This window comes from Denticeps clupeoides, chromosome 15 (assembly GCF_900700375.1).
Source record: "Denticeps clupeoides chromosome 15, fDenClu1.1, whole genome shotgun sequence".
NCBI lineage: Eukaryota > Metazoa > Chordata > Actinopteri > Clupeiformes > Denticipitidae > Denticeps > Denticeps clupeoides.
In genome coordinates, this window is record NC_041721.1 from 8,014,914 (window position 1) to 8,038,589 (window position 23,676).

Sequence of the window (23,676 nt, forward strand, 5' to 3'; positions counted from 1 at the left end):
TCGCGAGATTATGTACCACCTGAACAGCGTCTGCAGCCTTTGTGTTCTAAATAAGACCACGGACAAGGAAGGGAGCTGCGTTAGTCTGCAATGGATAACGTAGAGGACAGCTTGAAGACTGTGGTGCGAGTCTTCAGGAGAGAATGCCACCGGATTCTAGAGTCCGAAAGGACAACGATACGCGGGTCGGACGGGATGCTGATAGCCCTGCAGCTGGCCATGGCCCAGATTAACAAGCAGGTACACCTGACTTCAAATCCAAAATACGGGTGGGCAAGAAGGTAAAATGACATCGTCCTAAAATCAAATTTAATACAACAAAGGAGTAAGCAGTTAGTTTTAATTATGAGATGAAGCGCTGAAAGCACAATGGTTCTGCAGATCAGGACGCCCCTCTCCATGAATGTTTGGTGGGTGTGAGGCGTGTATAGTTTACTAATCAAGGGCTTTGTACTTCCCAGTATATAAGCATATGTAAACAGCATTAACCTATGTATAAATGTAACAAGTAATGTCTTTTTTTTATTTGTGAAATTCTAAATTTATCAATCAATCGTTTTTTATGTACATTGTCACAAAGGACCTAACTAATAGAATGGTGCTCAAAGTCCCAGGTGGGTGAGCAAGCCAGAGGAAACCAGTGGCAAGTAAAAAAAAAAAAAACCCTCTAACAGGAACAAGCCCTTGAGAGGAACCAAGGGGAACCCATTTACAAAGTTCTGGCACATGAATGTTATTGCAGTTCACATGTGTGTAATGAATTAGCATCCAGGTGTGATAATGAGTTTCAGCAGGTGAGCAGGTATGGGGTGATCATTCCGAACCAGGAAACTCCCCAGGCAGGATTTACTATCCATAGTGCAGTGGATGGTGAAGGATAGAGGAGAAAAAAACAAAATGTTAGTGATTATTTAGCAATAAAATGACAGTAACTGAACAGAGAACTAGACATTTCACTACTGCACAGTTTCTAATGGTGAGGGCAGTGTTGCAAATGCTGTATTTTCAGCAGTGACTGCGTACACATGGGGGACAGTTAGCCTTCTTCCAGAGAACAAAGAGGGCGTGGTGGGTTATGAGGGACTAGTAGGTTATTAAGAGACTGGAGCAAGACCATGCAAAATTTTATAGGTAATAAGCAGAATCAATATGCCACTTAATTGGAGGCCAATGCAAAGAAGACAATACAGACATAGTGTGATTTTACTTTCTAGTGCGTGTAAGAACCCTGGCTGCAGAGTTTTGGACGAGCTGAAGGTTATTCAATGAAGCAGCAGAACCAAAAGTCACACCCAAATTCACACCATAGTACAGATGTACTAGGACCAGTTGAAAAACCAACTCCAATCTATATTCCATTAACCACTCCTCACCCCTTTGGGACGATCACTGGTCTTATCTATGTTGAGCATGAGGAAATTGTGGCTCATCCAGTCTCTGATGTCCTTCAGACAATTTTCTAGTTTAGGGAGGTGGTGAACTTCATCCAGCTTGACCGATGTACAATGAGATGTATGGGGCAGTGGTGGCTTAGCGGGTAAAGAAGCCCGTAATTGGAATGTTGCTGGTTCGAATCTCGAGCCACCAAGGTGCCACCGAGCATGACACCGTCCCCACACACTGCTCCCTGTGCACCTTCTAATGGATGCACACTTCTCACTAAGGGTGATTAATTACGTTCAGAGGACACATTTTGTTACGCTTCACAATGACAATCAATTCACTTTGACTTATCTTGGGTGTCGTCTGCATCAAAATGAAAATGTATCCCATATCTATGGATTAACTGACTGAGTGGCAGCATGTACAATGAAAATAACAAAGGGCCCAGTACTAAACCCTGTGGAATCCCTTATAAGAACTTGAGACTGAGAATCGTCACAGACAACCCCTTATAAGGCCATGGAATCATGAATTTTATGTGTAGTAATTTTTTTTTTTTTTTTTTTGGTTGTTTGTTTTTGTTTTTTCCTTCATTGTCTTCACTGGTATCTGTCTTTGGCTTTTCTCTCATTGATAGGAAAGTGGAGAGTTCAGTGTGGATCTCAGTGACGTCCTCAGGTCCTGGAAATGTTTACTGCTAGACAAACTCAACCTGTCTTGTGAGGCCACCATACGTCCAGAGAACTATGAGCTCGTCCAAAGAGAGTATGAGTGCTTTATGAAGCGCACAAATACTGTAGACCTAATCGATGTCTACTTCATGTTTAAGAAGCTCAGAGTGGATTCTGACCCTGATGAGAATCTCCTGACCCCTGTGAGTGGATTGCACTTGTACATCTGTGTGTGTATATCAAGGAGATTTTCCGTGTACTGCTTTTCCACCACAGTTCTGCGAAAAAGCTTTTTTTTTTTTTCTTTTCCCCCTCTATGCAGACGCAGCTATTTCAGTTCATCTCAGGTAACATGGTCCACTCGGAAGAGACGAGCCTCCTACCTTCCTGCCCCTCCACTCCCTCCAGCCAACCCAGGCCCTGCCCTTTGCAGGTAAAGAATTAAGTCAGCCTGGTCACCAGAACGCCCTCCCTCACAGCCGGAATGGTTTGATGGTTTGTTCAAAATTTTACGTGTTACGTTGGCTGCCAGCCGCTGTATTACCCGATGTGTTATTTCTACTGTTTCCCTATCTGGCATGATGCCGCCCCCTCCCAACCCTGCTCGAAGTCAGCTTGGCACTCGTCTTCTCCCTCACTCGCCCTCGCTCTCTCTGTGCTGTGGGATCACTCTCACTCTTATTAACAGGAACATTAAATCATAGCATTCAGATTTAAGAGGGAAATGTGAATTCAATTACCAAGCGGATGTTTTAAAGCTCGGTACAATGTCAGCTAAGCCGCGCGCACCCCTGTTCCAGCTGTTCTGTCCTCCAGTGATTTATGAATGGGTGAAATGAATTGCTACTCTAACCGGGGACGACTAGGTTCATGGAACTGGGGTCTTTAGGTGTGGAACAGATGCTCTGTAACAAGTAACCAACAGTATTGTTTACTGCCCGTGCAGGTACGGAGGGTGGTGAAGAGGATTTTCTGCTCTTACTTCGACCTGCTAGTAAATTCAAAGAACGACTTGGCTCTCGCTCATGTGCTGGATGCCCCAGATCGCAACCTCGGCCGCACGGCCTTCACTGACCTTAAGCACGCGGCTCACCGCAGCGAGACCTCCCTATTCCTGGTATTTGCTTTCCCATTAACAATGAAGAATTTAGCTGAAACTTTATATCAGTTTGACACTTTAATTTGTGTGTGCTCACAGGCAGTAACATCATTTGTTCGAGCCATTGAGCTTGGGGGAAAGGGCTACGCCCCTCCGGAGTCAGACCCCCTAAGGAAGCACCTTAAAGGCTTCTTGAACTTTGTTCACTTCACTGACCAGCTGGAAGAAGTTTTAGGAGAGGCAACTGACCCCAGGTACCCCTCAGCCTGGCACGTTTAATACCCCTTGTGCTTCTATTAACCCTTGCCTCAGTTTTTTCGATGTCATGTGATCACGTCACTCCACACTGATTCTATCACCGTAATATAACAGGGCTTCTAAAAGTCTGTATCTTATGAGCTGTAGATTGCATCAAGTATGAATTACTTATGGAGACCCCCCCCCCCCCACCCACCCACCCAAAGGTTGAAAGGTTGAGTTCCCTCTTAAGTGGGATCCTGACTGCTACCCGTATCTTTGCTCCGCCTTCCACAATTTATCCTCTTGATCTGTTTTTGTTCCCCTATTCGGAACAAACCCAGATGACGTGTTTCCAAATCTTCATAATGAATGGAGACTGAATTGTTCAAGCATGTTTGTATGGCCCACATCAAAGTATCCCTTGGTAAAGATTGAAAGGCAATTAATGTCCCCTTTCCCTTGATCACCAAAATCTGATTTCATGTCAAATATTTAGATCTCCTTGATTGTTTTTGCTAACATCCCCTGACTTCAAACAAGTCACAATGTCTGTCCCCACGATGCTGTCTGAAACAGGGTGGTAGTAGCATATTGCGTAACACGCTCGCTTATGAACCAGAAGACCCAGATTCAAATCCCACTTACTACCATTGTGTCCCTGAGCAAGACACTTAACCCTGAGTGTCTCCAGGGGGGACTGTCCCTGTAACTACTGCTTGTAAGTCACTCTGGATAAGGCCATCTGATAAATGTTGTAATTGTAAATGACGTGAACATATTACTGTGACTTTTTTTTTTTTTTTTTTTTTTTTTTTTTTTTGTGTACTTGCATACCTGATAAACTTATGAGTGTTTGGAGACAGAAGGACCTTTTCAACAACGTTTCCCCCTTCCCTTTTCCCATTTTTCCCTTTGTGGAATACTGTATTTCCACAAACACATCTTATGGAGGGTTCAAGGTCTCTTGTTCGGCCAACATCTGTTTTCCCAGATGATTCTGTTACTGTAATTCACACCCCTCTCGCAAAAGCTGGGTCAGGGATTCTAGACTGCTTCTTTTTGGTCCACACACGCTCGCTCTCACTCGATACACACTGCACTTATTCTCACAGACACGTATGTATATGCAAGTTCTGCACACTGATTTGTGTGCTCTATGAATGACCAGGGGTTTGGTCTGCATAATTTCATTATTTATTCTTGGCCAGTTATGCAGGTTACATATACATAGGCGCATTAATGGATGCGTAACATTTTTATAATGATTTATTTGTGTAAAGTCTGGCAGGGACAAGGCTGGTGTCCAGTCTGCGAGCGGCTCTGATGAAAGGCCGGCGCAGCGGAGACGCTGTGTCTGCTGTGGTTGATGACATGGCAGGAGCCCTGAAAGAGCGAATAAGTCAGATCCACCATGCGCAGAGGGAGTTGGCCATCAAAATGGGCATTAGTCCAGCAAGGGTAATGTTTCACTTGCCAGTACGCATATAAAGTAGATAAATTAAGACCAATCGGTACTTTGGATCTTATAATTTATTAGGTTCTAATGATGTCTTCAACCTTGACTGTGCTGAAGTGTGTGTGTGTGGGTTTTTTTTTTTTTTTATTATTTAAGGACTGCAATCCAGTAAATGTAAAATCTTAGTGTAATCTCAGAAATTAATGAAAAGAACTTGTAAGGAACTCCATTTTGTGGTTGAACCTTATGAATGCGTATTAATGTTTTGTTGGCTACGCGTATTAGGACCGCATTTTTTGGAAAGACACATGGTACCTAATACTTTACCAAATAGTGTTCTTTTCCCCTTTACTGTTTCTTGGTATGATCTGTTTTCCCAATCTTCTTTAAAAAGAAATCTTCTTCCCCCTTCCCAAGCCCAAGGCCCATGCTATCAACCATGCCACTGCATTGGGGGGCAGGGATGTTGTGAAGGTGCTGATTATGCTGCTGGATGAGGAAGCTCTCACGCCGCCTTTCAGGAATAAGGCTGCACTCCTCATGGATGACCAGGCCATCCTGAACAGCTGCGAGGGAACATCCTTGCTCACACTTTACCAGTGAGTTTGTTGTAAAATGGACATTCCCCTTTTTAATTTCCTTTTAATCAATTACCCTTTATTTTTGGTCCCCCCCCCCCCCTTTTTTTTTTTTTTTGGTTGTAGGTCCCCTGAGGTTGCAGCTAGTTCTCCAAAGCCTTTATGGAATCGTGTCCAGGAACAGCAACCTAAAACAAAGTTAAGTGTGTCTAAAATAATGCTTTAAAATCAACGACAGTTTTCTGCTTTCATGACCATGTTTATAAGACCAAACAGGTTCTTATTCATAATAACTATAGCAGAAAAAGGAAAACCAACTACAGTGGGTTTTTAAAAGTGCTGGATATGTCTTCGTCTGTCCTGCACCTGTAATCCAACTACGTCATAGTAGATGGGATTTCATACAGCTGGTTTTATGCTCTCTATTATAAGGTCTGATCTAACGCTGATCAGTCCTTTCCTTAAAGCTGTCCCTCCCAAACCAATTCAGGGGTGTGGGTAACTATGCATCTGAAGTCATTCTGGTTTGTTTGTTCATGTTTTTTTAAGATTAGTAAAGCAGCAGCGAGCAATGTGATTGGTCTGTGGCAATGCTTTTGGATGACCAGGTCTAGGAGTATAAAAGGTTTTAGAGTGTTCTCTAGCCCCTTTTCCTCTACTCTGGGGCTCCTGATCTCTTCTCCCGGGACCCCTAAAGTACACAGTGTTCTTATAAGCTATGTAAAAACAGCCTCCCAGCGTGGAAATGTAGTCTGTAACCTCCAGTACTGTTCATCTCTCAGGCCTTATGAATCATGTGTGTGTTTTGGGCTCACTCTCAGTAGTTTAGCTTGCACAGTGAAGCTTGAGGCTAGTCTTTAGCTGTGTGAGATTTTACACTTTCACTTCCAGCTCATTAAAAGATTGAAGCCCGAAAAAAAAGTGTATATTAATAAGTGGGGTTAAATTGTATTTTTTTATTTATTTATTTATTTTTTAATTGCTTGCTTTTGAACAATGGCGGTTTTATGTTTAAGGCTTCAGTAGTTCTATCAACTACGCTGATCAGTCCCGTGACGTGTATGCTGAACACACTTGGTGAAATGGCTCCTTTATTTTATTGCGCTAGCAGATGTCACTTTAGCTCCCCACAATCTGGCCGGCTTCCTGTTTTGAGCGAGCCGTAATGGTCCCAGGACGGCTCACCGCTTCCTGAACCCGGCGGGCGGAAGCTTTTCTGCATCAATTTCACTTTGAAGATGCCCTATCAGTCGCGTAACTCGACCAGCAAGGGGAACTTGAAAGGTTATTGTTTCCTGTTGTCTGCAGAATCACTTTATCCCGCACCGCTCCAACAGTTTCATCATGTACTGACGTCAACTGGCAGAGCCGGCGAGAGATGCAGATGCTTCTGTTCTCCCGCCTGCCCTGCAGCCTTTTGTCCGGTGGCCGGGCGGGGCGGGCTTATCCAGGCAGGGGTCCTTTGAAAGCTTTCACCGTGGCTAATGAGCCTTGATTAATACTGATCGCTCTGTATTTTTGCAAATATCGAATACTTTAAATGTCCCAGAAGCCAAGATACCCATGTGGCTTTGCATAGCTGCAGCATTAAGACTTTATGGCTCTCTTGCATATGTAGATCCACCTGTCAGGATTTAGCTCCATGTACAATGCGAGACGGGGAAGGAATTAAGCTCCGGGTCGCAGAGTCTGCAGGGGTCAGATCAGGACATGGAAGTGTCTGCCCCCCACCCCCCCTGAGATTGGGCCGGGCTACTGTTTTCAGCGGAGGAGCTATGATTGTGAGAGCCGGACTGCCCATCAGGTTGCTGATGTGAGAGAGGAGGACTGGGCCGGGCTGAAGGCTTTCTGTTGTTTTAGGTGTTCTTTTCAGGAACGCTTTGAACAGCCTCCTTTTGAAAAGCTTTGATCACCCTCCCCACCCTGCTTTGCATGCAGTAATTTTTTGATATCCTGGATTCCACACTCCTACTTCGGCCAGCTAGCCTGGAGGGAAAACTTTTTGAATTCTGATAATCCTGAGCAGGCGTGGATCAAAAGGCAACGAAGGGCAGGGGGTTGGTAGGATCAACACATCTCTTGGCCCTTAGTTGACACTCTAAAGATCTTTAGCATTTTTTGGCCAGTGCTGAGCTTGTTAGCCTCACCTCTTTGGGCTTAGAGTGGGTCTTATGAAAGCATCCAAGCTCACAGGCAGGCGTAATACTCTGGATTCCTCATTCACTGATTAAGCATTACGCTGTGTCAGGACACTCTGTCCTCTTTTGAACCTGCTCATATTCTCACATAGAGAGAGGAGTGTGATTTGATTCCACGGGCATGACATCTGGCCATCTGCTGCGTCCACAGGTGAGGGAACGGGTCATCCGTTCACAGTTTGCCTGTACTTATTTGGATGATGGTTTGCCCTTGAGCCGGGTTTTGGAGTTTCCAAGCACAAGCCAGCTTCCTACATGTGCGCATCCAGCCCCCAAACGCCATGGGACCTCTAACAAGGACCAGAGGGACTCCAAACTCGACCACTTGTTAACTGAAAGCAGCATCGGTGGTGGTCATTCAGGTAAAAATATAATTTAGGCCACTATATATTCCCCAACCCCTCCATCCCGTATTTTATTAAGCTTTATTGCTGTGATGGACATAATAGCATTAGTGTCCCAAGTCTCAAAATCCCTCTGACGCCACACACTCGGAACCGTGCCTGACCCTCCCCCGTACCTCACTTCCTACCTAGACCTCAAACCATTCCCTGTCCCTCCACAGAGATTGATCCTTAAGATCAACTTTTAAATGATTCCCCATCCTATAAAGACTCAGCCTCCCCCACATCTGTAGTAAAAACTCCCAAGAACCCCCGATCGCCGCCTCTCCTTCCTACTGTCTTAATTTCTCTCAGGCTTTGTCTTTGTTCCAGGCTGCATGATACATGATTGCTTAGTACTTTTGTAAAATATCCCCTCTTAAACATTTCCCCTCTTAAAACCTGAGGCTAATGTCAGTAAGTCAAACATTTTCTTTCCCCCTCTTCCTTTTATCAATTTACTGTAAAGCTTCCTTGTTTTGTCCAGAAGCCCACGATGTGAGTGAGGGAGGTGGTGTCCCACACTCAAGAGCAACACTAGGGCATCGGTGCGGCAATGTTCCGAGTCAAGATGGTACCATAGTCCCCAGGAACCCAGGCCCCCAACCTGCGAAAAAGACACTGAAGAGAAAACAAATGGACCTGGCCGATCGGAACCTTGAGAACGAGCAACCCCCTCAGAAGAAAGCCTCAATAAAAGCTCCCTCTGCAGCCCCGGGGAAGAAGGCAGCAAGCAAAGCTCCAGTCAAAAAGCTCATTTCTGGACAGGGGAGGCTAACCAGCTTCTTTAGGTTCTAATGCCATGAGCATCATGATGAGTTCTGTATGGACTCAACAACTGAGCACTTTAATCTGAAGAGAGAACACTGTCAAGAACATGGACTTAACAGACTTTACCTCTGATCACCACAGAAACCAGAATTTGACCACAGGCATGTTTTTATTAAAGTTTTTGTTTTAGTCTATTAAACATGATCATTATTTGTTTTCTTATTCATAATAAACATTACACAAATGGCATAAGAGGTAGGGTGTTTTTCACGACACACACAGTGATGGTGGGCTTTGATGATCCCTGGGAGGTCACGATATTATTGAGACTGCCAGCAGGGTCGGTACACTCTTCCAACCATACATCTCAGCACTGAAATTGGGGGAGAGAGGGGAAATTTAAATATATAAAATAAAATAAAAAAAATTTTTTTTTTTTTTTGGTTAATTTTGTAGAATCACCCTTACCATCCAAATCTCGCCGTCCAAAGGGAGCGTCATCCACCTCTCTGATCTCTTTCTTTGTGCTCCACTCTGAGATGCTGTTGTCAGGGCTTTTGCCAAGAAACAAAGGAAACATGTGACCCAAAGCGAGGTTCGTGCCACCCCGAGTGGATCCTCTCTGCCTGTCACCCTGAAAGATTAAGCACATCACTGTTAACACTGCTGTATTTACGCCTAGACACTTAACCAGCCATCCACATTCCCGTTTTAATGCAGGAATTAAAATACGGTTGATCCTTAATGAGCCACTATGTTTGGGAGTTTTATACGAGCTAATCTACAATTTCCACATGTTTAATTACCTTTTCTTGCAGGCTATGACCACCGCTTTATAACTCAATTCTGACGTTTGTCACCAAACGACTCTTACAAGCTGCATGCAAGTCTTCCTTCAACTGTACTGGCACAAGGCCAGCTCATATGGAACCCCACATGGAAGAAATGTGTCAAACGACTGCAAAGTTTCCCCACTATTTAAAAAAAATACTTTATAAGATCACAGTGGCCCCATTTGTACACCACAGCATTTTCCAAGCACCACCACACCCCTTCTCTCCTCGACAGTAGTGTGTTCTATTGCAGCTTAGATAAGTGGTTCCTGATTAGCTTTGGAAGAAGCCTTGATATATGCTTTTGAAACCCCTTTGCATTCTGTAAGATTTCTTCTCAAATATTCATATTTATCACTGGGTGAAGGTGTAAGAACTGAGGATCTAATGACAGTCTGAAACCTTAAACTTTAAAATCCAAAGCTCAAAATGACCAAAAGTAAATTCAAGTTTCATAGAATTTCATTTTAAGACCGCTTAGTAGACAAATTGGTACATCAATAATGCCTTAAAGTTACTTACATAGAAGTCAGCAATCACATTTTCATCCACAAGCAGTTTGTCTGTGAAGGCAAGGTTCCTGGAAGGTTCTGGAGCACCCCCACCTATGACATCTTCGCCCAGTAAGCTCTTGCCCTCAGCCACTTTTCCTTCAACTGGACTGCACTTACAAAATACAGCAAGTGCACAAAGCATATACAGGGACAACATCGTGCTCTGTTTCTTAAAGTGTAATGCAGAAGGTTCCGTTTTCTCGCATAGCTCTTGTAGCTCTGCAAGTAAGCATGGAAGTGTGGCGGGGTTTATATATAAACCGAAGTCAATGATGCTCTTTGTTGCTCGTGACTTTAAAATGCTGAATATAGGTGTTCCAAATAGGAGGTCAGTTTTTGTTTCTGCAATGTCCTGCGTGGTTGAATTAGGAGGAGATGGGAAGATCTTTTGTGGTCTGCTTTTGTGAGTGAAGGCTCTGACACCGGGGCAGTATGGGTGATATGGAAATATAAAGATATTTGACTTGAAGTGGGAGTCCTTTTTGAAGGGCCCTCTGCAGGGGTTGGGTCCATGAATGAATGGCTTATATCAAAGACTATGAGCGAGTGAAGATGAAGCTTGTGTAAGCCCTGGAGAGATCTTCTTCACCCAGGTCATGTATTACGGAAGCCATCAATCCACATTGAAAATGAGACACGTGGAGAACACTTGTGGTGCCATAGCCATCATCTTACTGTTATCTTTTGAGATGCTCTGAATAGGTGTGCTTATAAAAACCCATCACCCACAGAACGTCAGCTGTGTGACCTGTGTGACATCACAGGAAGAGATGTGGCTTTTATTCGAATCCTCCAAGAGTTAATCAAAATTTTTGTTGACCATTCACATCATGGTAAGAGTTTGTCATGGTTTGTACCTCAAGAAGCTTTATGCCTGAATAAATCTAATAAATCTAAATCTGGCCTAGTGGTTAAGGAAGCGGCCCCTTAATCAGAAGGTTGTCTGTTCGAATCCCAATCCACCAAGGTGCCACTGAGGTCATCGCTGCCCACTGCTCACTAAGGGTGATGGATAAAAGCAGAGGACCCATTTTGTTGTGTCACTGTGTGCTGTGCTGCAGTGTTTCACAATGACAAAACACTTTCACAGTGGCAAAAAAAGGTCTTTTGATGAAAGACAAGTAACAAATACAGTATATTAGCATATTAATATATCAGCTGAAAAGCATAGCTCTCACCCATAATCCTTTATGAATGTCCAAAAATAAAATCAGGTTCTGATCTCAAAAATATTAAAGTGAAAACAAGTCAGCATAATTGAACTTGCTTATGGTTTTGCCAACTTATTGTTCAACCTGCTTTCCACATTTCATATGTATTCATGCATGTTAATAGATGCAACTGATACATGCTTGGCCAAAAAGGACTGAATTTCTTACATTTAAATTCAGCTTTCATTAATTCAAGTTCATTTTCCTGTATCGGCCCAAATTTAAATCATCCTTTAAGATGCAAACCTTCAGCGCTCCCACACTTGATCCCAAAGAGTATAAATTTCGCAAGGACATTGGCCATCAATTAGAAAGACGTATGCAAAGGGTGTTTTACTTGGGGAAATAGAAGACCATGTTGACACAAATCTCCCAAGGCTCCCTTCAGTTCTTAGGAAAATATCAGGGGCTTACCTTATTAACATCACACAAGCCCCAGTGCAGAGGAAAGAGAAATGGGACATGAATAATAGTTATTGAACTCAGCTGAGGTGATTTTACTTGGACAGCTCAGCCTTTATTTTGTGAGTATTTTTGTTGGAGGGAAACAGGCTCTACTGAAGGACTGAACGGGCCTATAGGGACACAACTGTTCCAGCAGCAGCACAACTGAACTTCAGAGTTTTCAAGCTCTGTTGTTGTAACCCCTTTTTCTCTATTGCTTGGCTTTTTTGTATCTTATCCACCCATCTCTCTTTCACTCCTGTGTTCTACATGAAAATGTCTTCAGGCATATTCAATATCATTATTTCTCATAGTTCTCATTGTAGTAATGCCACTGCTAGGTCTTCTATACCAAAATCATTAATCTAGTGTTCAACATTATAATTCACATGACCCATGTTGTGTAACACTTACCTACACATACCTAACTAATAAACACATTTGAGATCAGTTTCCCATTAATTGTAATAAGCATAATCCAAGACTAAAAGAGAACTTAAATGAAGTTCTCAATTTATTTATAAACATAACTGGTAAATCCAGCAGCTACACAGTCTGCTGCTAATTTCACATAGGACAGTATGTAGGAACTACCATGATAAGCATCTGGATTTCACTTAAGGACTGAATTCCTGCTGTGCCCTGATTGGCCAGTCTTGTATATACAATATACTATCTCATATTAAACAGTTAGAATTTTTAAATTGATTTTAATCACATTTTTTATGATATTGGCAGAATGAAATTTTCACAGACTGAAACTGTGAAACAGCAGCTTCATTTGTGCCACATCGCTTTGGTCATATCTAATAGGGTGAGCAGACGTCTTCTTTTGCTCTGACATGTCCTCTTTTCTCTGGACATGTCCCCTTTTGAGACCTGGAAATTGCACTTGGACAGGATTTTAGGATTTTCTAGGTTTTTGAATGCCTAAACATTTGTCATGTCATGGGCATCCAGCATGCCTAGGATAGTAATGCCAGCACACATGAACATGAAAAATGTCGAAATCAAGCTGAATTTTATCACCATCATTGATCGAGATTATTTAATCGGCCAGCCTGATGCGCAACATTATTGCGTGGTTGTCAACCAAATAAGAGCAAGAGTAACCATCAAGACCCACAAAGGACCCAATTTCAACCCAATTCTCATATTTTAACGTTTTTTTTTTTGCAAAAAATATTTTGTGCCCATTCATGGAGAAAAACAGCTGTCATTACATTTACAATTCATCAGTACAAAACCTCCTGGCAGCAATTCAGAACTAATTATTCACACGGCATTCCTAATTATTCACACGGCATTGTGACACTTTCCCATTTGCTAACTGGTTGTCTCTATCTAATCCCCTAGCCATCCTGAATTTTGGAAAGGTTTCCCATTCCCTGGTGGAAAGCTTTAACTGACTGTAACCCTAAACTATTTCTTTGGCCCTCTGGCCTCAACTAGCAAATTTCAATGACATCATTAGAAACTATCCCCCGTCCTACAGCCCATATTGCCTCGGAGGTCTCTAGGATGTTTCTCAGCACATGCCAAATCGGCTCATCAGGATGCTCTTTGGTGTGTAGTTTGTCCTGATTTTTCTCTGATGATCCATTTGATTTTTCTTTAATCCAGTGGTTTCTCCTTTTCCCAGAGCAAAATTTCTAGGAAAACATTACCATAATTCCAAAACAATGAGCATTAGCATAGAAGACTAAAAAGCAAACTAATCTCCCAGAGCCAGATGTGATTTCATCACGTCTGCATGCCATCATTTCCTCACATCTCTTTGAAGAAGAAGACACAAACGTCAGCAGACTGGCATGGCGGCCAGCACTCTTTCTAGGTTTAATCATACTGCAGCATACTGTTGTAAAAATATAACATGCTGAAAAAAAACGCTGATAAAAATGATTTAAATCACATTGCCAGTTGTTTCCACTGTATTGCGTAGAATATAAATTACAGCCATTTATTTTTTTATAAAACCACACAACATGAAACTGACAACTTCTTGGAACTGTCAACTTGATACCTGGAGCACACAGACAATAGGTTGTCTGTTCTTCTGTAACAGTATAGTTTTACACCAAAAGCCGAAGCAATTTGAAAGCCTCTGACAACCCGTTATTTTAGCTGTTTCAATGCTTTGCCCATCTGTGTAAGTCCATCGTTAATGAATATCTACTGCTTGCGGTGCTCCATGTGTCCATTTGCCCTTTTTCTGCACTGATAGAGTGCCATCTGGACAGCAGTTTTATTTTACTTAATTATTATTTCATGTAACATGTATGTAATATATAAAGGGAACTGTCATTTGTCCATAAGGATACCATTACCTCTTGTTGAAATTTTCCTGAAGATTCAAATAAACAGTGTCTGAGTATAGCTTCCATGCTAAATGACTGAACAAGATCAGGGAAAATTCTCTGAGATAATAATAGTCTTTATAGAATATACATGTGTAGTCACATATGTTCTTAAGGGGGGGTTAATTGAGTGCATGAGTAAAAGCTGGCAAATTAACTTTCCAACTGTCAGTAGAAACGCTGTGAAAAGGGTGCAATATTGTGTTTTGTCACTGCTGCACACACACACACACACACATTCTTGGGGTGTGAATCGTATGTGTATTGTGTGTTGTGTGTGTACTCTATGAACATTTTAAACCATGTCATAATAAAAATGATTAGAATGATGCATTGAAGGTCATTTAAAGGCGGAAGTAACCCTGTGGGCCATGAACAGTCACAGGTTCAAATCCCACCGCCTTACCCCGGGTTGCTCCATGGGAACTGTCCCTGTAACTTCTGATTTTAAGCCGTTCTGGAAGTCACATCTGTAAATGTAATACTGTCATGCCTCAGCTCAACCGGACTTGCCAGGTGCAGTGGTGAGTCCTGTTCACCCCAGATGCTGTCAATTAGGACTCTTTATATTTCGGTTGCTTTCTCATGTCTGCATCGGTTCTTGTATGTTGCTTGAACACTGGTTTACTATTCATTTACTTTTGTCCTGTTTTGAGTTCCCGGCCCTCATGCCATTATTTGTTTCAGTTTTGTTTCAAAATCCCTTGTGTTCCTCATGCTGTGCGCTGGTGCCAGCTCCTATTTTGTACCTTGACAAATACATGCAAATGGCCAATCGACAAGCACAGTTTTTTGAACACCCCAGGTCAACCGTCAACACAAAGCAAGTGCCCGAATTTTAACTCAACCTTTGAGATCTGAGATCTGCCGTGCCACCGAACAGACCTATTTCACAGAAATTAATGTGTACAATGTGTCACTCTGGCCTCGCTGCCTTGTCCCTGCTCACCCAGCCACGAGCCCCTGCACATCTTCACCACCATCACCAGTACCTGAATTTGCCCGGCACAATTCAGTGGCGATACTCATGCCTGATGCTTCAACATGGTGTGCCTGTCTGAGTAATCCAAATGTACACTGTCTGTACACTGTAGAAAATGTCATTGAAATTTACAGAATCAAAAGAGCAGTGTATAATTTAGATTAAATTTTGTAAAATTATTAACCAAAAACAATCATAATTTTAAAGTAAAAATCTGTATTAACAAATAACTGTTTAAATATAAACTGTAATATTAAAAATAATACAATAAAGTTAACATTTTCAAAACAAAAGAATTGCATGAAAATTGCATGAAAATGTGAAATTGCATAAGGCTGTGAAACTATTTTTTTTTAAACAGGTCAACTTTGGGGGTGGGATTTAGTGATGCTTTGCAAGCAGTAAGGGTTGGGGTCAGACGAAAATTCCAATTTCTGGTTGCTTCGTGCCTTGCGATCCAACATGAAACAGCTCATACAATTATGGTTTGTCCATCAGCTTTTTAAATCACTTTCGTTGCGACAGTCAAAACTTCCCCTTATGGTCAACTCCTCTAATCAGTTGTAAATAACAAAATATTTCTTTTTAATTTTTTTATTAAAAATGTTAAATTCTGAGACTAGAAAAACTAGAAATTAAATTGTAATGAACTCATGCTAACTCACTGAGCAGTTTGTTTCTGTTCTTTAATTGGATGACTACGTTATCACGGGAGCAGCTAGCCAGTCACAAAGTCGCGTCTAGTTTTTTAACTCACTGCATGCGCTTATCTGCCATCGCATCCACAGAAAAAAAAGAAATCTGATTCTTTAGTATGGTAGGGAGAGGTAAAATGATTAAAATGCTGTTTTTGTAGAAAAATGCTAGAGGGGTTATGTTCTATACTTTACACAGGAATAAATCACATTATTTATATTATTATTTATGTTTGGGCCAACTGAAAGCACAGCAAGCACAAAACACAATGCACACAATGAAATGTGTTCACTGCATTTAACCCATCACCCTTAGTGATCAGTGGGCAGCCATTAAAGTCAGTGTGTGGGGACGGCGCTTTGCTCAGTGGCACCTTGGCGGCTTGGGATTCGAATCGGCAACCTTCCGATTACGGGTCTGCTTCCTCACCGCTGCCCCCAAATGTGTCCTCTGTATTTAACCCATCACCCTGCATCACATTAACCTTTTAAAAGATTTCAACTGAATGCAGAGATTTACTAGTTTCGACAGACCATCTCCAGCTGGACGTCCTAAAACAACATGGTGAGCAACGCCTCTTCTCAGCCAGGATCGTCTCCACCCCAATCCAGCGCCGGGCATGTTAGCCTCTGCAGAACGGTACTGATCTTCTGCTGGTGTGTCAGTGTGAAATATAATTCACAGGTCAATAGGAAGTTTTTACAGTTTTTGAAAAGTGCTCAGGGAGACATGGGGCCGGCCTTAGCGTAGGCTCTGCCCAGTAGTGTTTGAGGTGATGTGGACGATCTTGGAATAGTCTGGCATGGTGCATCCAGAGAGCCTGGATGTAAAAGCTGTCCCTCATCTGCCGCAGTATCGTCTTCTGGAGGGTAGGAGTTTACATGAGAGGGGTCCTGCACGATGCTCCGTTTGTGGAATGTGTCCACTTGTGGGGAGAGAGGCATTCCAATGATGTTAGGAGCTGTTATGCAGTCAGAAGTGTTGCAGTTGCATTACCATATGATTCAGCCGCTCAGGATGCTCTCGATGGTGCCTCTGTAGAATGTGGTGAGGATGTGTGGGAGGAGGCTCGTCCGTTTCAGCTTCCACAGGAAATACAATGTCTATGCCACACTAGCATCAGCTCAAGGGGGTTTTGAGTGTCTACATAAGTTCCTCAATTATGTGTACACCGAGGAACTTGATGAGTCGGCTGTGGGCAGGACTGTGATAATCATACACAAATTTGATGATGTAGTTGGTAGCTGTGCCGAGAGTGGTGTTCTGGCCAAGCTCACTCAATTTCATTACCAGCTGTTGAGGGATGATTGTGTTGAAGCCAAAGCCATGAATAAAATCCTGACACATGAGTCTTTCTTGTCAAGGTGTGTCAAGGAAAGGTCGAGAGCAGAGGATATGGCATCCTCGGTTGACCTGTTGGGATTGTATGCAAGTTTGGAAGCACTTAATGATGATTGGTGTGAGTGCAATGGGTCGGGAGTCATTGTGGCATGTCACTGCAGACTTCTGGTATGTTGGTGGTGGTCTTGAAGCATGCCAGGGCCAGCAACTGGCGACTGTTGAAGATGTCTGTCAGGACGCCAGCCAGCTGATCAGCACAATGTTTGAGCACCCGGCCAGGTCAGGTCAGGTCCTGCAGCCTTTCAGGGATTAAGAGTCCTCCTCACATCAATGGTGGAGAGATGGAGTATTACTTGCTTGTCGGGGGAAGGTGTTGCTTTCCTCATCTGCTCTTTGTTGTGTACATCAAAACATGTTATTCAGTTCTTCTAGGATAGAGGCATCGCCATTGCTGATTTGTGGATGGGGCTTGTACTTTGTAACTGCTTGTATGCCATTCCACTAGTGTCTCTGGTGGTGCTGAAGTGTTCAATGATCTTCTGTGACCTTATAGTTGGCTTTGGCCATCCTGAGGGCAGTTCTGTCACCAAATCTGAAGGGAGCATTTCTGATCTTGACCACTTCTCTCGTCATCTAGGGCTTTTGGTTGGCTATCGTGGTGATCTTTCTGAAGACCATAACATCCTCAATGCACTTGGAGATGTGACCCGTGAATGAGTCTGTGTACTCCTCCAGTTTGATGGTGTCACAATACATAGCAGCCTCCCTAAAGATGTCCACCCCTGTTGAGTTGAAGCAGTCTTAGAGAGCTGATACCGCACCACACGGCCACACTCATGTATGCAGGGACCATGAACACAGTGATGTGGTCCAAGTAGCTGAGGTGGGGCGGGGTAGAGCCTTGTAAGCTTCACATATGTTAGTGTAAATATTGTCCAGACAGTTTCTGAGAAACATGGGACGCGGGGTCTCCTTCAGTATTCCTGTTGGGGAACTGCTCTGTAGATCTCCGGATCATGCAGGTTTAAATAGGGGAGCAAATGAGACACAACAGGCATCGCTATCCATGCCCAAGGGCTCTAGGGAAAAATGGTGAGAAGGGAACCATCACCCAGAAGGGAGAGACAGGTAACCCTGGAAGGGGGTCCCTCTCTGTATCACTCCTTTCCAAGGTTTCTTCCTTTCTTTTTTCTCTCTCCTCTCTCAAAAACATTTCTGGGTGAGACCCTCCTTTGGTGCCCAACCAATGAAGTTTTTTTTCCTTTTCTCTGATGGCATTACTCTAAAAAAGTAATCAAATTCATAACTTCTCACTTGCCACTTGACAGTCTAGTGAAGTGAAGTGATTGTCAGCACAGCACACGGTGCACACAGTGAAATTTGTCCTCTGCATTTAACCCATCACCCTGAGCGAACAGTGGGCAGCCATGACAGGCGCCCGGGGAGCAGTGTGTGGGGACGGTACTTTGCTCAGTGGCACCTCAGTGACACCTTGGCAGATCGGGATTCGAACCGGCAACCTTCTGATTATGGGGCCGCTTCCTTAACCGTTAGGCCACCACTGCAGTCTACACTGCTGTCTCATTGTTTTGTTTCATGTGATTGCAAACTTTCCATACATCTTTTGTAACTGTGACTTTATGCACATTATTGTATGGTGCTGTGATGGTCTGCAAACCCCAGCTCATGTGTGTGGACATGTGTGTCTCTCTCTGTCTGTGTAAATGGGTGGGACTGGGGGCTGTGACATGGGGAACAGGAGGCTGGGATGAGGCAAACCTCTTTGTTGCCCAGAGAACAGGACACAGTTTCCAGGAACAATGCGGCTGATGAGAGCCTCCAAGGAAAATATGGCTCTGACATCATGGGTTCATAAAGCCCACAGCTGAGCCAACACTCCCCTGCCATAATCAGCGCTCAGTGAATTTCCACTGCTGAGTAAAAGAGGGAGAGAACAAGGACAGTCAGTGGGAGAGTCATATTTTACCTGCATTCTGATGAATTTGAATTGATTTAATCAAATTTGAACTCTTGGAAGGTTACCATTCAAAACGTCTATGTATGCTTTTTATTAATGCTGTGGCTGACACTCACAACCCACAAATGTCAGCATATAGAAGTTCTGATTCCTCCAGAAAAAATGGTGCTCTTAACAAAATAGTGAAACCATAAGCAGGTTGTAGACTTATAACCAAAAAGGTCTTCATATTGAGTGGAGCAAACCAAAACCTCTCTTATATTAGTGGCAACCCATCATATTGCACCTAGGTACATGGTGACGAATACCTGGTGTTCATTAGCAATGAAAACATTGTGTTGCCAGCCTTAAACTAATTCTTTTTCCTCTAAAACAACTAGGGGGAACTTTGGGAAAGCTGAGAGTGTATTGCAATTGACCGCAAGGTCGTTTAAAAGACAATAACGCACATAAGTAGCAGGGGCTCTGATCTTCTATTTCACAGTTAGGTCCAGGAACAGTGTCCTCAGATGCACTTAGAACTGCTATCAGCGCAATTTGGGCAGAAATGCAGAAGGCCAATGCTTCTTTGAATCATTTTTTATCATGTTGGGACACAGGAGAAAATAATTTTTGCTCCCCAAAAGTGTATAAGCCTGTCTGTTAAAGATAATGCAGTGACCCAGTTTATTTGCTACCACAGCAGTCCAATCCAGGATGGTAAGGACTAGCACTTATCAATCTGTATTTGTTTAAATAGCAAAATTATTTCTGATTCAAGTGATATTAGTTTTTTTGTTTTTATTTGCATATTTTTATTTTTAGCATATTTACTGTTTTTATTGGTTAAAGTGGGCAGAGGAGGGCAAAAAAAACACTGGGTATGGGAAGAAGTCACATGATCAATGCACATGGGTATTAGTAGAAGTCACATTTCATTTACAGTTGGCATATTAACACATAAAAACCAAATACATGAATATGACACTTCCCAAATGATAAATATAGTAAACATAGGTACAGCTCTTAGCAAGTCCTATGAAGCTTTGGTTGCACTGTATTGTATGTGCTAGCCTCTGAACCTAAAAACACACTGTTATTTGACCAATTGGTTTGAATAAATATTATTATTATTTGAAGGAGACTGAATTAGATAAAATACAGAATGGACAAATAAAATTGTCTGCCAAAGTCTGTGCTTCATATTCAAAACCGTAATGTGGCCCAATTTATCCAATGGAATTATTTGATTGTGCTGCAACATATCCCTTTGCTGATCCTGTGTGAAACCCACACAAATCTATTTGCTTTGGCAGAACAGAATCTCATAGTTCTGTCTCTGACGTGAAAAGGTCTCCATCTGGAAACCTAGGGGTTGGGGGTGCCGTTCAACTGCTGTACACATATCCAAGATAGGGAGACTCACAAAGCCTTACAACCTGAATTCCAGAAAGAGTTGGGACATTCTTAACATTTGAATAAAATAAAAAAACTAAAAGACTTTTAGTTTTGACCTGGGCCTGTATTTTATTCACAACAGAACATACTTAACATAATAAAATGTTCACACTAGAAAACTGTACACCTTTTATCTGAAAAAAAATGCAGTAATTTTATCCCTACTACAGCTTCCCAAAAAGTTGGCACAGGGCCAACTAAAAAGCAAGGCATATAAAAAATATTAATCTGGGAGAACATCAGGTCTGCAACATGATTAGCTATAAAACACATGAGATGCAGAGTAAAGATGTAAGGAAGGCAGAAGTAATAAGATATTCCTCAGAGTAAAAGATGTTCCTCAACGTAAAATGGCAAGGACTTTGCAACTCTTATCATCTACAGTGCATAACACCTTCAAAAAATTTAGAGAAACTAGAGATATCTCCGTGCGTAAGGGACATTGGATGCCCGTGGTCTTCAGGCCCTGAGATGCATCACTCATCGGCATGATTGTGTCAATGGCATTACAAAACGGGCCCAGGAATACTTCCAAAAGCCACCGTGCCTTCTGCTGATGCCATCTAAAGCTTTATCATGCAAAAAGTAAGCCATATTTGAACAAGGTATAGAAGTGCTTTCATATCCTGTGGGCAAAGACTCATTTGAAATTATCAGTATCTCTGATGGTATGGAAGTACATAAGTACAAACGGTACGGGCAGCTTGCATGTTTTGGAAGGAACTATTAATTCTGAAAGGCATATAAAGGTCTACATATGCTCCCCTCTAGACAACTCCTGTTTCAAGCGGACCATGCAGAACCACATGCTGCAGCTATTACAACAGCATGGCTTCATCGAAGAAGATTCCAGGTGCCGAATTGGTCTATGGACAACATTTGGGGCATCATTACACGTCAAAGACGTTCAGCAGCTGGAAATCTGTCTTCAGTCTTCAAACTGTTTTTAAAAGAAGAGATGTTACACCATGGTAAACATGCCCTGTCCCAACTACTTTGAAACCTGTTGATGCCTGTTGTAAATGTTTTCAGTTTGAACATTTGCTAGGCTATCTGTGTTGCAAATTAAATATTGGCTTGTTTGCTTTGAAAGTCTTTTAGTGCCTGTTTTATTCAAATAATAAAAAAAAAAAAATTAACTTGGGTTGTAGAAATGTCCTTCATGATGTTCAGATACAGAATTCGACTACTACAGCACTGTTAGCATTAGTTTTTTTTTCTTCGAATTGTGGACACCCTACCTACTAAGATCAATTATGGCCCATCCTTACAAACCTGGGGAAACACTGTGATTTGCAGTGAGGCTGTTCTGGTGCTGACATGCAAGGGAGTCAGAGTTTGATTCTGAACAGCTCAATAACCTCTGTGTTACAAAAACTGCCATGTCATGCTTGTAACATTGACTAGTGCTTTATTCAGCAGGAATGGTGAACAATCTGTAATTATTTTAGTATTTTATACAGAATGCAATTGAGCACCAGTTATAACAGCAATTCAACTGAACATTCATTGTTACTCTTTTCATAGTGTATGTTTTGATATAGTCAAGCAGTCATGTTCTGATTTTATTTCAACATTAATACACGTTTACATTTATTTCTTTCTGTTGTTTGGTGTAATTTGTTGTGACATTATACATAGTTATTTCAAAATAATGATTTACAGCAAAATAAGATAAATCATACACATCCCTTAACTGTATAGCGGCCAGCCTCTTCTTAGAAGACATTCGGTATGATGCAATCAGTCGTCAGCATTTAATTATATATTTCATTACATTTCTTTAATTTAACTGGTAAAGCCTGTATTCCAGCTGCAAAAGCAAAGACATTAAGCTGAATATTGTCAAATGATAGGAATCACACAAAAGTAATCAAAGTTAATAATCTTGAAATGTTGGTTCAAATAACACTATTCTAATCTGCAGTCAGATGTAATATTGAATCTGTCTCTTGAACTCCACTTTAACCTGAAAAAAGGATCCAACATGTTGGCAATGGCATAGCCCAATAAAATACTGGGATGCTGCATCATAAGGAATTATTAATGGGGCTAAATATTCTGGGAATGATAGTCCTAATCTTAAATTGTTGCATTTAAATATTATTTACACCCCAAAATCTCAGAAATGTTAATAGGATTACATTGCTTTTGACACCCCAACATCATTGAACATGATCATTAAAATACTGCAGGTTCATGATTCACAGTCCTTTTCTAAACATTTTTTTGCATAGGGGTCCTTATTGTAGTAAGAATAAAAATAAACTGCAGAGAATAAAATAACTTCTTGGGTAAACAACATTATGATGCATCCATGCATTCACAGATGTCACAGAAATACATTAATACATTTGACCACTTCCATGCCCATCTTGCCTTTTTGGAACAGCATATGAAATAAAAGAAAGAAAGAAAGAAAGAACAAAACAAACAAACAAAAATATACACACTATGAAAAAGGTGGCCCGATGGCTGTGCAAAAGGGAAGACCTCCAATGATCCCCGTCACTCTCCACAATACTTTTTCAGCCAACCCTTGCAAGTAACAAACTACAAAATAGCACCATAATATGATGTCATCACGTACAATGACGGTGGAAAGAAAAGAATAGGACAACTCATGAGAGTACTGGTTGAGTATACTTGGGTGCGACAATTACGGTGGAAGGTGGCAAGATGTGTTGTAAGTTTCATAAGGAGTGGAATGGTCATTACCCAGGGTGAGGGTGTAAACATCCACTCCTTCCTAAAAAGCCTGAAGCCATTGCTGTGGGTTTCCCAGAACAGGAGTTGGTGCCATGTGCGAGTGCTAAAATGCAATATGGCTGCAAGTTTATCTGTGTAAGAGAGAGTGCGCTTGCATCCCGGTGCCTTGGTTTGTTTTAAGTATCTAGGTATGCACTTTGGATGCTTTTGGGTAATAAACCCTCACACTTTTTTTTTTCTCAAATGAAAACCCATGCAGTCACATTACTAAAAGAGAAGCTAACGAAGTGGAAGGATTCAGTCCATGTTTAAATCAATCTGTAATGCTCTATTCCCACCCACGTCCTCCCATCTT

General features: G+C 42.0%; 2 protein-coding genes across 3 annotated transcripts; one reads left to right on the forward strand and one right to left on the reverse strand.

Annotated features, from left to right (window-relative positions):
- The first annotated feature begins 1 nt into the window (after window position 1).
- parpbp (PARP1 binding protein) lies at window positions 2-9,028 on the forward strand. 2 transcript variants are annotated; one of them, XM_028954992.1, is made up of 10 exons: window positions 2-240; window positions 2,021-2,257; window positions 2,377-2,487; window positions 3,001-3,171; window positions 3,253-3,407; window positions 4,674-4,851; window positions 5,267-5,448; window positions 5,554-5,626; window positions 7,777-7,987; window positions 8,496-9,028. In XM_028954992.1, exons 1-10 carry the CDS (start codon window positions 91-93, stop codon window positions 8,804-8,806), a joined length of 1,779 nt encoding a protein of 592 aa, XP_028810825.1. In that variant the 5' UTR covers window positions 2-90; the 3' UTR covers window positions 8,807-9,028. The 2 variants fall into 2 exon arrangements, with proteins under 2 accessions (XP_028810825.1, XP_028810826.1); XM_028954993.1 differs by having other exon boundaries at window positions 8,499-9,028.
- pmch (pro-melanin-concentrating hormone) lies at window positions 8,936-10,378 on the reverse strand. The gene is made up of 3 exons (XM_028954994.1): window positions 10,135-10,378; window positions 9,248-9,413; window positions 8,936-9,152 (listed from the first exon to the last, which is right to left on the reverse strand). Exons 1-3 carry the CDS (start codon window positions 10,321-10,323, stop codon window positions 9,100-9,102), a joined length of 408 nt encoding a protein of 135 aa, XP_028810827.1. The 5' UTR covers window positions 10,324-10,378; the 3' UTR covers window positions 8,936-9,099.
- Between the last annotated feature and the right edge of the window lie 13,298 nt (window positions 10,379-23,676).

Excerpts from the sequence above, each read along its gene's own strand:
- parpbp (XM_028954992.1), top strand. The coding sequence starts at position 91 with ATGGATAACGTAGAGGACAGCTTGAAGACTGTGGTGCGAGTCTTCAGG. Across the intron at positions 2,488-3,000 it reads CCAGGCCCTGCCCTTTGCAG|GTACGGAGGGTGGTGAAGAG; the intron begins GTAAAGAATTAA and ends CTGCCCGTGCAG. Across the intron at positions 5,449-5,553 it reads TCCTTGCTCACACTTTACCA|GTCCCCTGAGGTTGCAGCTA; the intron begins GTGAGTTTGTTG and ends TTTTGGTTGTAG.
- pmch (XM_028954994.1), bottom strand. The coding sequence starts at position 10,323 with ATGTTGTCCCTGTATATGCTTTGTGCACTTGCTGTATTTTGTAAGTGC. Across the intron at positions 9,414-10,134 it reads ATGTGATTGCTGACTTCTAT|GGTGACAGGCAGAGAGGATC; the intron begins GTAAGTAACTTT and ends TTAATCTTTCAG. Across the intron at positions 9,153-9,247 it reads TGGACGGCGAGATTTGGATG|TGCTGAGATGTATGGTTGGA; the intron begins GTAAGGGTGATT and ends CCCCAATTTCAG.